The 15,432-nt window shown below is 41.1% G+C and overlaps 1 protein-coding gene across 3 annotated transcripts in view; it reads right to left on the bottom strand.

The window, feature by feature from the left end:
• Positions 1-323: 323 nt before the first annotated feature.
• Positions 324-15,432, bottom strand: part of LOC121570728 (interferon regulatory factor 9) — a 33,100-nt gene continuing 17,991 nt past the window's right edge. The window contains exons 5-7 of one of the 3 annotated variants that reach the window (XR_006001515.2): positions 7,666-7,737; positions 7,410-7,436; positions 7,061-7,280 (exon numbers count right to left, since the gene is read on the bottom strand). Coding sequence is in view for 2 of the 3 variants with exons in the window: in XM_041882188.2 (XP_041738122.2) it covers positions 421-776 (356 nt within the window). In the remaining variant the exon portion in view is untranslated. Of the gene's footprint in view, positions 777-7,060; positions 7,281-7,409; positions 7,437-7,619; positions 7,738-15,432 lie in introns of those variants that run through there. The other 2 variants (XM_041882188.2, XM_041882199.2) reach the window with 2 other exon arrangements.

The raw sequence follows: 15,432 nt of genomic DNA on the forward strand, positions 1-15,432 counted from the left end.
AACATCAGCCTCGAAACCATAATGACTTGGAGAAGATCTGCAAAGAGGAGTGGGACAAAATCCCTCCTGAGATGTGTGCAAACCTGGTGGCCAACTACAAGAAACGTCTGACCTCTGATTGCCAACAAGGGTTTTGCCACCAAGTACTAAGTCATGTTTTGCAGAGGGTTCAAATACTTATTTCCCTCATTAAAATGCAAATCAATTTATAACATTTTTTACATGCGTTTTTCAGGATTTTTTTGTTGTTATTCTGTCTCTCACTGTTCAAATAAACCTACCATTAAAATTATAGACTGATCATGTCTTTGTCAGTGGGAAAACGTACAAAATCAGCAGGGGATCAAATACTTTTTTCCCTCACTGTATGTGTGTCTTCTCATGCATTTTCAGGCTCCCTAACCAGGTAAAAGTAATTCCTTATTGAGAGCATGGGTAAGGCTTCTCTCTGGAGTGTATGTCTTTATGTATTTTCAGGCTCCCAAATGTAGTAAAACTCTTTCCACACTGAGAGCACTGGTAGGTCTTTTCCCCTCCTGTGTGTGTCCTGTCATGCCCATTCAGGGCCCTTAACCGGGTAAAACTCTTTCCACACTGGGAACATTGGAAAGGCTTTTCTCCTGTGTGCGTCCTCTCATGCTCTTTAAGGTTCCGTAGCTTAGTAAAACTCTTTCCACAGTGGGAGCAGTGGTGTGGTCTTGCTGGTTTGGATGTCTCTGGGTCTGGATCCTCTGAAGGACTCCTCCCGCTGTCAGAGCGAGAGCCTGGTCTCTCTCCTGCCAAACACAGAGTATTTAGTTAAACAGAGATACCAGAATAAAATCTCCACATGATAAACTGTCTTCCTATGAGGTTTAATCCAGAACTAGGTCCCTCAAGCACCTGAAGTCAGTTTTCAAAACATTTTTTAAAACTTGGAGGCCGTCAAAATAATAATAAATATAGGCGCAATCAGCAATGACCTGGGGTCCAAGCCTTTTCGCCCTCTAAAATATTACAACACAAGTAACTGCCTTCGCTATAAAAATAGCTGAGAGAGCCACTTGGGTCCACGTTACCCACTGCAAAAAGGTAGGCCCACATACCAACACAGTTGAACACACACAGACTTAAAGAGAAGAACTGACCCACTAGGGTTCGGGGGTAAACTCTGTTAACGAAGAAACCCTACCCCGACCTTTCATCACTGTGGGGTGTTTATAGAGGTGTGGGTATGGGGAAGTACCAGGCAGGTGAGTCAGGGACAGAATTGGGATGGCGGTTTTGGGGATTTTGGGGGACTCTGAGCTGCATCATCATGTTAACCATATTATGGATTAATCCAGGTCAACCTAAACAGGGAAATGATTAACAAAATAATACCAAGGCACTGATTCGATCTCGTAGAAATACTGAAACCAAGAAAGACTATTGGGGGAATTGTTATTTTATAGTTAAAGTCAGTTTAGGACAAGATGGGGTATTCAAGATACCATTCGACTTCTCCCATGAAGAGATAGGAGGTTTTGGGGGCTTTGGTAAGAAGGGGGCGTGTACAAGAAAGTTAGGTCCTAGAAGGTATGGTAAATACATTTGCACTGGGTAACGCTCATGTCCTTGGGCAAAGGTGTTTAAACATACCTGGGGAACATACTATGAGAATGGGATGGACGCAGTACACCGATGGGGAATTAAACAAACCCATGATAAATGTAAAAACGGAACTGGTGATAACGGTAAAGTCAATTATGCAAGATGACATAGCAAGGAACTATTGGGCCTGTGTTGATGAGCACGGGGCAGATACATGTGTGAGGTTCATTTTTCAGGAGAGAAATTAATCTTCCACCTCCGAGACAGAACAGCAGGTAGATCCAATGTTATCACCAGAGGTATCAAAAAATAGTCTAATAACCTTTGGAAGGCCCTCAGAAGGAATCCTAAATAGCACTAAACCACCAAGGATAGAAGATTTCCTCATGCAGGAAATTAACCAAGGAGAAGTAGAAGGAATTTCAAATGAGAACTTCTGGGTAAGGTGGATGAACTAAACAGCTAGGGCGTTGGGTCAAACTAATTGTTATGCCTGTTCAACAGGTAGGCCAACCCTTCTAACTGCACCTATGCCTCAGACCATGTTCTCTTGTGTGATAGATTTGGGATCAAACCAAACCTCACCTAATTGTTCTGATATTAAAATAACCACTCTTAAAAAGGATAATACTAAGGCATCCCAATTCACCATGACCCCCGGAGATTATCAATGTTATAGACACCAAAGTAATGCGAATCGCAGATCAAATTGGAGAAGGGTTTACAACAAAGTTTTTCTGGTGGGTTACAATTAATAAAAATGTTGACTGGATTAATTACATCTATTACAATCATTAATTAGTCAAAGGGATGCAGTAAAGGGAATCTCAGACCAACTATCCGCCACCTCACTCATGACCTGGCAGAATAGGTTGGCTCTCGAAATGCTTTTAGCAGAGAAGGGCGGGAGTTTGCAAGATGGTGGGAGGTCATTGTTGTACGTTTATCCCCAACAATACAGCCCCAGATGGTACAGTAACTAGAGCACTGGCAGGTCTCACTGCATTGAGTTAAGAATGGGCTGAGAACTGGGGGGTGAATACATAATTGACTGGTTGGTTTGATAACATGTTTGGAAAATGGAAAGCTATTGTTGCAACTATTCTGGGTGCAGCTATAGCTTGTATGGATATGCTTGTTCTTTGTGGATGTTGTCTTATTCCCTGTGTCCGAGGGTTGGTAAGCAAGGCATTGGAGGATGCAGTATCACAGCAGATGGTGAGATACGGCCCAATCCCGGACTCCGACCTATGGAATGAAGAATATGACCCACCAGGCTTGGTGGAGGATGACGACGATTCAGATAGTTTGAGACTGGATGAAACTTTTCTTAGTTCTAATGTGTGAAGGTTTCAGTGAAAATCTAACGAAGAACTGTGACTGGATGTTTTCCTAGAACTATAAATCTCTAGTTTAAAAGTTATTTTAATGATTTTTTCTGTATTAAAGTGTGGATAATTTAGTCAAAGGGTGGATTGATATAGAAATTACTAAATGTTCCACCCTTAACCACCCTTCGAAGTGTTCTTGTTTTAAGTATGATGTACTAGTTAACCAATATTGCAGGATGTGATGAAGAAAATGTTCTTCACTATAGGCTTAGACTGTTGTTTCCAGATAGTGGGTAAACAGGTTAGGTATCATTGCTAAAGAGTAACGTTACGCTTTTAATCATGGGGTAACCCTGATGAACCTGTATTGAAAAGACAATTTGTTATGTTTAGTATACTATCTTTTCAAATGAAGACCATAACGAAAATCTAAACAAGAAGTGTTATGGTTGGAAGTAAAATTTGGTAGCATGCCAGGCAAATTGTGTTATTATAGTGTGTTTTGTACTAGTGATTCATTTTATATGCAAATCAATTTATATGCTTCAATGTGTGTGATTAATTTCTATAACAACATATTTTGTGAGTATGTGTGTAATATTTAGTCAAAGGGTGGGTTGATAGAATAATTATTAATGACTAATTATTACACCCTGAAACTGTGTGAAAAGTGTTAGAATCATAAGACTATAATCTGATAATATGTGTAGCTTAGTTAGAAGTACAATGAGGCAGTCAGAATATTGTAAGAACGGCGATAACTAAAAAATGCAGCCTGCCCGAGCAAGGAGTAGACTATGATAAGAATGTGTGTGTGTGTATGTGTGACCTGATGGTCAGGAGAGCAGAGGAAAACATGAGCTAAACCCATGTACAGTGGAAAAATACAGCGGGGTGGGATTTTTGTATGACGTGTGTGTATAAAAGATGGACTCTGAAATTGTGATAACATAATTCTCTGGGCAGAATTCTCTGAATTGGCTATTGCACTGAGGCTCTGTCCGTTTCTTGAACCAAAGTCTTACAAACTTTGGGAAACACACAGAGACACTGAAATAGTTAGTTAATAAATTATCTTAACAGTTACACGCACGTACATACACACACAGCCCCTAGGGCCCAAGGTAATTGTGTTACCTTATCGCCTAAACTGCCATTGGATGCAACTAAACCACCCAACTTTATATCCGATACATCCCATGCAGCCGTGTTAGAAGTTCCTGCAACCGCGTTACAAGTTCAAACACTTGAATGCGTGACGTTCTATTGTAGGCTATAGGCCTTACTCTAGATCCCCCTATCCAAATTAATATAACAATTATGCAATAGCTTACACTTTCTATTGCTGTTTTGAACTTTTGGGAAAATAACCCTTCTGGGCACAGACGTTAATTCAACGTCTATTCCACGATGGTTTAACGTAACTTCATTGAATGGATGTGGAAACAACGTTGATTCAACCAGTGCCCAGTGGGAAGGAAGGGAGCGGTTTGTGACACACAAGCGCAACCGCAGGTTAATGCTCGATCTGATTGAACTGAGCCCCTAATTTTAGAAAGAAGATTAAAAGGGCTGGAATACAGCAGTCTATATGGAAACTAGTGACACGTTGCAACTTATTAAACCAATCAAGTTTTTTGCATGGGTGGAGTTGGCTGGCAGCAGACTGGACTGTGGGTAAAGCAGGCCAGGTACTGGTGGCAGCAGTACCTGGGGCTGGCAGGAGAGAAGTAAGCAGTGGTGGTAGTGGAGAAGCCATCCAGAAGACTACCAACTGTGGGGTCCAATGCATAGTCCTCAAAATCAGTCTCCTCCGAGCAAGGTCCATGTCCTGCATGGCCTTCCCAATCTGCCTGAGCAGGTAGTACACACACCAATCAGCTCTCCTGAAACAGCTTCTAACTCCAAGCCATAGGACTGCTGAACAGTTAATCCAATGGCTACCCGGACTATTTGCATTGACCCGCTTTTTTTCCCCACTGACATTCTTGCACTGGACTCCCAAACTCACTCTCCAACACACAAACACACTACATACGCATAGATGCCACACACACTTCCACACACTACATATGCTCACACACACGCACAGATGCCACACACACTTCCACAAACTACATACAGTGGGGAAAAAGTATTTAGTCAGCCACCAATTGTGCAAGTTCTCCCACTTAAAAAGATGAGAGAGGCCTGTAATTTTCATCATAGGTACACGTCAACTATGACAGACAAAAAAAGGAAAAAAAATCCAGAAAATCTCATTGTAGGATTTTTAATGAATATATTTGCAAATTATGGTGGAAAATAAGTATTTGGTCAATAACAAAAGTTTCTCAATACTTTGTTATATACCCTTTGTTGGCAATGACACAGGTCAAATGTTTTCTGTAAGTCTTCACAAGGTTTTCACACACTGTTGCTGGTATTTTGGCCCATTCCTCCATGCAGATCTCCTCTAGAGCAGTGATGTTTTGGGGCTGTCGCTGGGCAACACGGACTTTCAACTCCCTCCAAAGATTTTCTATGGGGTTGAGATCTGGAGACTGGCTAGGCCACTCCAGGACCTTGAAATGCTTCTTACGAAGCCACTCCTTCGTTGCCCGGGCGGTGTGTTTGGGATCACTGTCATGCTGAAAGACCCAGCCACGTTTCATCTTCAATGCCCTTGCTGATGGAAGGAGGTTTTCACTCAAAATCTCACGATACATGGCCCCATTCATTCTTTCCTTTACACAGATCAGTCGTCCTGGTCCCTTTGCAGAAAAACAGCCCCAAAGCATGATGTTTCCACCCCCATGCTTGTATGGTGTTCTTTGGATGCAACTCAGCATTCTTTGTCCTCCAAACACGACGAGTTGAGTTTTTACCAAAAACGTATATTTTGGTTTCATCTGACCATATGACATTCTCCCAATCCTCTTCTGGATCATCCAAATGCACTCTAGCAAACTTCAGACGGGCCTGGACATGTACTGGCTTAAGCAGGGGGGCACGTCTGGCACTGCAGGATTTGAGTCCCTGGCGGCGTAGTGTGTTACTGATGGTAGGCTTTGTTACTTTGGTCCCAGCTCTCTGCAGGTCATTCACTAGGTCCCCCTTTGTGGTTCTGGGATTTTTGCTCACCGTTCTTGTGATCATTTTGACCCCACGGGGTGAGATCTTGCGTGGAGCCCCAGATCGAGGGAGATTAGTTCCATTTCCTAATAATTGCTCCCACAGTTGATTTCTTCAAACCAAGCTGCTTACCTATTGCAGATTCAGTCTTCCCAGCCTGGTGCAGGTCTACCATTTTGTTTCTGGTGTCCTTTGACAGCTCTTTGGTCTTGGCCATAGTGGAGTTTGGAGTGTGACTGTTTGAGGTTGTGGACAGGCGTCTTTTATACTGATAACAAGTTCAAACAGGTGCCATTAATACAGGTAACGAGTGGAGGACAGAGGAGCCTCTTAAAGAAGAAGTTACAGGTCTGTGAGAGCCAGAAATCTTGCTTGTTTGTAGGTGACCAAATACTTATTTTCCACCATAATTTGCAAATACATTCATTAAAAATCCTACAATGTGACTTTCTGGAATTTATTTTTTCAATTTGTCTGTCATAGTTGACGTGTACCTATGATGAAAATTACAGGCCTCTCTCATCTTTTTAAGTGGGAGAACTTGCACAATTGGTGGCTGACTAAATACTTTTTTCCCCCACTGTATGCTCACACACACACACGCATAGATGCCACACACTCCCACACACACTTCAACACTCTTCACATACGCTGCTGCTACCCTGTTTATTATCTATCCTGATTGCTTAGTCACTTTTACCCCTACCTACATGTAGATATTACCTAAATTACCTCGTACCTCTGCACATTGACTCGGTACCGGTACTCCTTCTATATAGCGTAGTTTTTGTTATTTTATTGTGTCCCCCTATTTTTTTCCCCTAATCTTTTCTTACTTTTTAACTCTGCATTGTTTGGAAAGGGCTCGTAAGTAAGCATTTCACGGTAAAGTCTACACCTGTTGTATTCGGCGCATGTGACAAATAAAATTTGATTTCAAAATCAAAAAGACAACAGAATGCAAAACAAGACAAATAGATATGATTACTCACAATGTCTTCATCAAATCAAAACACTGACAGTTTTGTTTCTGCCATGTTTTAATGGACGTAATGATATTAGTTAAGAAATTACAGTGTATTATGTACTGAGGTTCCTCTTAAAGGCTATAGCAGAGGAGAGCACTTAGAGGCTCGAGCAGAGCTGGCGGTGCCCTGAGAGACAGCAGAGGCAGTGGTGGTCTTCACAGAGTCTGTAGCAGAGGGGGTCTGGGAAAAAGGCGAGGTGGTCTTCACAGAGGCCTGTAGCAGGGCTGAAGAGAGGCTGGGAGAAAGGGGAAATGGTAGAAGATTATTATATAACCTAGTATGAAAGTTATTTGAGGGTAAACAGTATTAAAAACAAATATGTAATCAAACAAGCTCTTGATAGGTTAAGCTATATAATATTTACCTGAACAGGCTTCTTAGGCACATCATGCTGAAATGATAAAGGAAATCAAGATTTTTTAAAAAATATGAATACTGACAATACGGTCATGTGATATTTAAAACATGACACTCAATTGTTTTTGTCCATGTTTTGATTGATGTAAATTCTAGGTATTAGTTCTAAAATGAAAACAGTGGATGATGTAGTAGGTAAAATGGCACTTGCAGACAGCGGGTTGCGGCACTCGTAGACGCCATGTAGGGGTGGGGGCACTCACAGAGGCCATAGCATGGGTGGGGGCCCTCACAGATGGTGTAGACAACTTGGCCTGGCTATGGACATGTTGTGTCTGTAAAAAATATGTAGTTGCTTTAAGATTATTTAAGGTTATACGGTTATAAAAATAGATCAATACAAACCAACCTTTTGACAGGTTAGCCTGTATTCTATTTACTGGAGCAGGCTTCCTTGCTACAGACCCATGAGCCCCCAAGACCTTTGCTTATTGAACTGCAAAAGAGAGTGAAAAATATATATGGAAGCCTGTGTTAGGAAGTCCCCTGCTGGTGACTTCACTCCCTTATGGGGCTTATGGATATTTTTTGACATCTGAAACCAACAGGATGAATGTATCACACTATCACAAGAACAATGAGCAATACATGGCAAACCTAATGAAAACTAGGCTAATAATTCAGCCAACAAGAATACATGGTGTTATTGGGAAATTAGTCAGTATTCATGCAAGTAGGCTAATCAAGCATCATGGCAAATTAGTCAACTTAGGCTATTTCAGCTAGGCTATATGAACTGACTGATTTAATTAATAAACAAATACATAGGTATATATGGTAATGTTAGCTATGGCTAGACATGCTTATAACAAAGTTTGTCCCCTGGATATCAAAGCATTATCTATACTGAACAAAAATATAAATGCAACATGCAACAATTTCAAAGATTTTACTGAGTTACAATTCATAAGGAAATCAGTCAATTTAAATAATTGAATTAGGCCATAATCTATGGATTTCACATGACTGGGCAGGGGCACAGCCATGGGTGGGCCTAGGAGGGCATAGGCCCACCAACTGGGGAGCCAGGCCCAGCCAATCGGAATGAGTTTTTCCCACAAAAGGGCTTTATTGCAGACAGAAATACTCAGTTTCATCAGCTGTCCAGGTGGCTGGTCTAAAGACGATCCCACAGGTGAAGAAACCGGATGTGAAGGTCTTGGGCTGGCGTGGTTACACATGGTCAGTGGTTATGAGGCCGGTACTGCCAAATTCTCTAAAATGACATTTGAGGCGGCTTTAGAGAAATGAACATTAAATTCTCTGGCAACAACTCTGGTGGACAATCCTGCAGTCAGCACGCCAACTGCACGCTCCCTCAAAACTTGAGACATCTGTGGCATTGTGTTGTGTGACAAAACTGCACATTTTAGAGTGGCCTTTTATTGTCCCCAGCACAAGGTGCACCTGTGTAATGATCATGTTGTTTAATCAGCTTCTAGATATGCCACACCTGTCAGGTGGATGGATTATCTTGGGAAAGGAGAAATGCTCACTAACAGGGATGTAAACATATTTGTGGACAAAATAATAAGCCTTTTGTGCGTATGGAAAATTTTTGGGATCTTTTATTTCAGCTCATGAAACATGGGACCAACACTTTACATGTTGCGTTTATATTTTTGTTCAGTATAACTTAGCTGGCATAATAATATAGCTCACTAGCTAAAAATGTCAAAAGAAAGTCAGGTGACACTAACTCTGACAGCTCCCCTCATTGAAAGTGAGTGCTACTGTAAAGTTTCTAAATTATATATGTAACCGTTCTGTAAGCTGTTTACATAGATAACAAACTTGATCTATATGGCTAACAAACTTAGCTAGCTGAATAGCATGGGCAATAACAACCTTAGTAACGTTAGCAGATTGCATTATATTTTTGATCTCACCAAATTTGACAGTTGTCTTACCTATGAAAATGAATGCTAGAGCTACTGTAACTTTATTGTACTGTTACCATGCTAGCTAGCTAGCTTGCCAGGCAGCTAAGCTAAACAGCAACTATTGATAGCCACAAGTTAGCCGTTGCTACTTAAGTTCTACTGTTGGAAAACAAGTTGGCTCTGGTTAATATCACCATTGCAGTATAATTCATGTTTTTAATCTTACCTTGTGGTATGAAAAGCTGATAGTCCAGGAGAAAGTTGGAGAAGGTTGGCTAGCTAGCTAGCTACAGTTCTGTCTCGATCCTGTACTGTGTGGACGTCACACTTTTTCTTCTAGGTGGTTGGCTAAGTCTTTTGAAAATGGATGGGTGCGATGCTATAGGCTGTGTCCTTCTTCAAAAGAATGAGAAGCTATACATGATTGGCTTTAGAAACATGGACATGGAGATGGTGATTGGACATGGTTGACAGCCTAACATGAGTAAAATAGTACCATGCTCTACCAACTGAGCTACAGAGGACCCAGTGGTGGGTAGTAATGCGCTACAAGTAAAGCGTTTAATGTACTTAAGTACATTTTTGGAGGAACTAGTACTTTTCTAGTTACTCTCTGTGGGCTGTACTTGTACTCTTACTCAAGTAATTTCTGAAGGAAATTGAAACACTAGTATTGGTTCCCCTTTACGTCTGTAAGAACGTTTCACGACCAATGAAATGTATTCAAAATAGCTTGTCATCAAAACTCTCCATTGGTTCTCAAAGTTGTCCTTCAAACCCCTTATCTCCACCACGGCTCTTGAAGTGAAGTGATCATCTTCACTCCTAAGGAGATTTTTGTTTGTCGGTTCTTAGCCAAATGCGATCAGAGATAAGTTGCACTTTAATTACCTTCTGCCTTTGCAATATTAGTATTTCTTGGATATAATTCTGCTGTTGAAAATTGTATTTTGAGGGTGAGTGCAAATGAAATGGCTAGGAAGCTAACTAGCTAGCTAGTTTGCTTTGACTAACCCAGAATCTGACAGAATACTTAATCTCCTGTTTTTAGCTCTCCATATGATCTCTGCTTGTTGGCCATGTTAACTAGCCACCTTGTCATTGGCATAAAGATTGAACAGATTAATCAGATGTGTGTGGAAATAGCTAACTTGCTAGCTACCAGACTAGGTTGCCACTAGATAAGCTGGCTAAACTAACTTGTAGTGGCACAGCCGAGGGGGAGGAGGATTGGCCAGCCAAGAAAAGTCCCTTCCAAGTGGACAGGAGAGGTTCGGAAGAGGAGGATAGAGGGTAAATTGTACCTAGGCATGAAAAATATGATTGAGTATACTATGGGAATTGATATCTGCACTGTTTGATTATTTATTAGTTATATGATTCTACCTGAATACCTGCCTTGATGTTTAATTCCATGCTGAAATGTGTCTTAATGATTTGCATACTATATCGATAGTCGATATTCATTGTTGTTTGACTTTAATACTTACCTGATCCTCCTTGATATTTCATTCTGAGTAAAAAATTAAACATCACACTTTTTAGTACGCAGTCACCATCACAGGTTCTTCAAATTATATTGTGAAATACATTTTCATTAATGCTATTGAAAATGTGAAATTATTGAAATTTCTCCAGTACTGTTGACCTTTTTATGAAATTGAGCACATTGATAAATATTAAGTCAACTTTGAATAAGACTGTAATTGAAACTGTACAGCCTACCTGTGCTGGAGGACATCTGCAAGATGGTGCTGGCAGGCTTAAATAATACATCAATGTAAAATCAATAGCACTAAGTTGTTCTTTTTGTTTGCTATCACACTCACAATTACCAAACTAAATTTGTAACTAGTACTTAAGTAGTTTTCTGACCAGATCCAATTTTTTATTATTACAATTTAAGAGGGCTACTTTTTACTTGAGTTAATTACAATCTAAGTAACAGTACTTTTACTTAAGTACAGATTTTTTTGTACTCTACCAACCTCTGAGAGGACCACCATGTGGGTATTGAAGTTCAAACTTCAAGAAAAAGTGTAGGATATTGATATGCATAGCCTGCAGGTCACTCCAACCCTCCAAGAGCCCAAACATAGACATACAGTGCATTCGGAAAGTATTGAGACCCCTTGACTTTTTCCACTTTGTTACGTTACAGCCTTATTCTAAAATAGATTACATTTTTTCCCTCATCAATCTACACACAATATCCCATAATGACAAAGCAAAAACAGGTTTTTAGATTATTTTTGCTAAATTATTAAACGTGTAAAACAAATACCTTATTTACATAGGTATTCAGACCCTTTGCTATGAGACTCGAAATTGAGCTCAGGTGCATCCTGTTTCCATTGATCATCCTTGAGATGTTTCTACCTGTGGTAAATTCAATTGATTGGACATGATTTGGAAAGGCACACACCTGTCTATATAAAGGTCCCACAGTTGACAGTGCATGTCAAACCAAGCCATGAGGTTGAAGGAATTGTCCATAGAGCTCTGAGACAGGATTGTGTAGAGGCAAAGATCTGGGGAAGGGTACACAAAAAATTCTGCAGCATTGAAGGTCCCGAAGAACACAGTGGCCTCCATCATTCTTAAATGGAATGTTTGGAACCACCAAGACTCTTCCTAGAGCTGACCGCCCGGCCAAATGGAGCAATTGGGGAAGAAGGGCCTTAGTCACTCTGACAGAGCTCCAGAGTTCCTCTGTGGAGATGGGAGAACCTTCCAGAAGGACAACCATCTCTGCAGCACTCCACCAATCAGGTCTTTATGGTAGAGTGGCCAAACGGAAGCCACGTGACAGCCCGCTTGGAGTTTGCCAAAAGGCACGTAAAGACTGTCAGACCATGAGAAAGAAGATTCTCTGGTCTGATGAAACCAAGATTGAACTCCCCGGACTTGAACCTAATCGAACATCTCTGGAGATACCTGAAAATAGCTGCGCAGCGACGGCCCCCATTCAACCTGACAGCGCTTGAGAGGATCTGCAGAGAAGAATGGGAGAAACTCCCCAAACACAGGTGTTCCAAGCTTGTAGCGTCATACCCAAGAAGACTCAAGGCTGTAATCGCTGCCAAAGGCGCTTCAACAAAGTACTGAGTAAAGGGTCTGAATACTTATGTAAATGTGCTAAATCATTTATTTTTATTTTTAATAAGCAAAACATTATAAAAACCTGTTTTTGCTTTGTCATTATGGGGTATTGTGTGTAGATTGGGGAAAAAACATTTAATCCATTTTAGAATGAGGCTGTAATGTAACAAAATGTAGAAAAAGTCAAGGGGTCTGAATATTTTCCGAATGCACTGTATATTTGACCTAAAAATTAGGTTTCTATAATGTACTGTACTATACCTTACGCTACTATACTTTACTGTACTATACAGTACTATACTGTACTCTACTAAACTAATAAATATAGCTGCGAGCAGCAATGAATGGGGTTCACAGGATGACAGAAAGGACAAGATCAGTTGGATAACAAAGCAAGCACTATCATGTAGGAAATATATTACTTTATGTGCAATCAGTGAAAGCATTACCATGTTCATCTCTCAATACCACAAGGATGACGCAAGTTAAGTTTAGTCTAGTGCTGTAGGTTGGTTATCTTTGAATGCAGCAGGTAATCATTCTTAAAGTCATTAATGTATTGAGTTTATACACTCACCGGCAGAGTATGTGAGCGGAGCGGAGATGGAGTAAGGAGCGGAGTGTGCACAATTTGACTGGAGCACGGAGAGAGTTTCCCAAAGGCTGGAGCGTCTGCCTTCTCGCCCGCTCCAATTTCTTTCCAATACCGCTCACTTCCCTTTACGAGCTCAGGGCATGCCCGGCCCAGCATGCATCTGTAGGCTACTTGTGTGCTGCTATAGCCCCTGCTTTAGCTACTGTCATGGAGTACTAAATATTTTCATAAAGAAACTGATAAAACACACAGGTGCAAAATCAAGGTGACTTACAAAGATGCGGAAGACCAAGAGCAAGAGAGGGTGATGTAGTGTCCACAACTAAATAATCATTGTGTAATCTGAAAATAAACATATCCAAAAAGCATGATGGTGTACTACGTGCAAATGCTAACAGAAAGGAACGAGGTGGGTAGCTAGCTAAGTGTGCCATTGTAGCAAAGTATTTATAAACAAAAAATCGGATGTCTTAAGTTTCGTTCATTTTCATTCTATTATCTATACAATAGGCAATCATTGATTTTGTCCCAATAGGCCTGAAATTACATTTTACATTTTACATTTTAGTAATTTAGCAGACGCTCTTATCCAGAGCGACTTACAGTTAGTGAATACATATATTTTTTATACTGGCCCCCCGTGGGAATCGAACCCACAACCCTGGCGTTGCAAACGCCATGCTCTATCAACTGAGCTACATCCCTGCCGGCCATTCCCTCCCCTACCCTGGACAACGCTGGGCCAATTGTGCGCCGCCCATGAGTCTCCCGGTCGCGGCCGGCTGCGACAGAGCCTGGATTCGAACCAGGATCTCTAGTGGCACAGTTAGCACTGCGATGCAGTGCCTTAGACCACTGCGCCACTCAGGAGACTATATTACCTATTTCAAGCAGTTTTCCGTTTTGATGGGGTTATTTGCCTAAAAACCTTTAGGCCTACCTATAAATGTTTACAAAAAATATATATACCACCATCTCTGCCCAGAAGGGTGTTTAGCATACCCTGTGGCTCTGTAGGCACAGAGAGGGTATTTTCCGCTGCTGGCCTGCTCTCCAGGCACCATCGCATGAGCCTAAAGCCACAGACTCAGGCCAAACCCGTGCTTTTAAAAGTAAATTCAAAGGCACTGAGCCTAATAATGCATTTTCCGCTTATTTTTTTTATTTAATTCTAAGTATATGCACAATTTATAGACTAATGATTTAACACAACAAAATGTTGTTTAAATGTGGTGCACTTAATGTTCCTGCCGGCCTATGCTTCTCAATTTATTCCTTTGTAGGCTATAGCCTTGAAATAATAGGCTAATAATATAGCCTTAATAATTAATTTTCACCTTTTGAGTGTTTATATGCTGTTTAACACGACATGTAGCCAATTTGAAATGATGAGCGCTTCTTACAGTCACCTTTTCATGTTGTTTATTAAAATACCTTCCCTTCAAATCCTATGGTTTGGTTTCAATACTTAAAAACAAAATGGCAGGGCCAGGCAATCACAAAAATGTATGGGTGTTGGTTAAATGGTGATTTGAATGAACGGACCGAATTTGGAGCGGCTGTTGTTTTCCTGTGAGCAAGGAGCGTATTTTAGTGGAGCGGTTGGAAAGGACGTGGAGCGCCGGAGCGCTCTGTGAGCGATGAGTAGGATTAAGGACTGCTTAACTCCACTCACATACTCTGCTCACCGACCAGTTTATTAGGTATACCCATCTAGTATTGGGTCGGACCCCCCTTTGCCTCCATAACAGCCTAAAATCTTCGGGGCATGGATTCTACAAGTCGGAAACGTTCCACATGGATGTTGGTCCATGCTGACACTATGGCATCACACAGTTGCTGCAGATTGAATGGCGGCACACCACCGCCACCAGCCTGTATCGTTGATACCAGGCAGGATGTGTCCATGGACTCATACTGCTTACGGCAAATCCTAACTCTGCCATCAGCATGATGCAACAGGAACCACGATTCGTCGGACCAGGCAATGTTTTCCACTCCTCAATTGTCTAATGTTGGTGATCCCTATCCCACTAGAGCTACTTCTTCTTGTTTTTAGCTGATAGGAGTAGAACCTGGTGTTGAAAACCCCCCCATAAATAACAGAAAAGTGGTGCGTGCATATGTATTCACCCCCTTTGCTATGAAGCCCCTAAATAAGATCTGGTGCAACCAATTACCTTCAGAAGTCACATACAGTGGGGGAAAAAAGTATTTAGTCAGCCACCAATTGTGCAAGTTCTCCCACTTAAAAAGATGAGAGAGGCCTGTAATTTTCATCATAGGTACACGTCAACTATGACAGACAAATTGAGAGAAAAAAAATCCAGAAAATCACATTGTAGGATTTTTTATGAATTTATTTGCAAATTATGGTGGAAAATAAGTAT

This window comes from Coregonus clupeaformis, chromosome 1, assembly GCF_020615455.1.
Source record: "Coregonus clupeaformis isolate EN_2021a chromosome 1, ASM2061545v1, whole genome shotgun sequence".
NCBI lineage: Eukaryota > Metazoa > Chordata > Actinopteri > Salmoniformes > Salmonidae > Coregonus > Coregonus clupeaformis.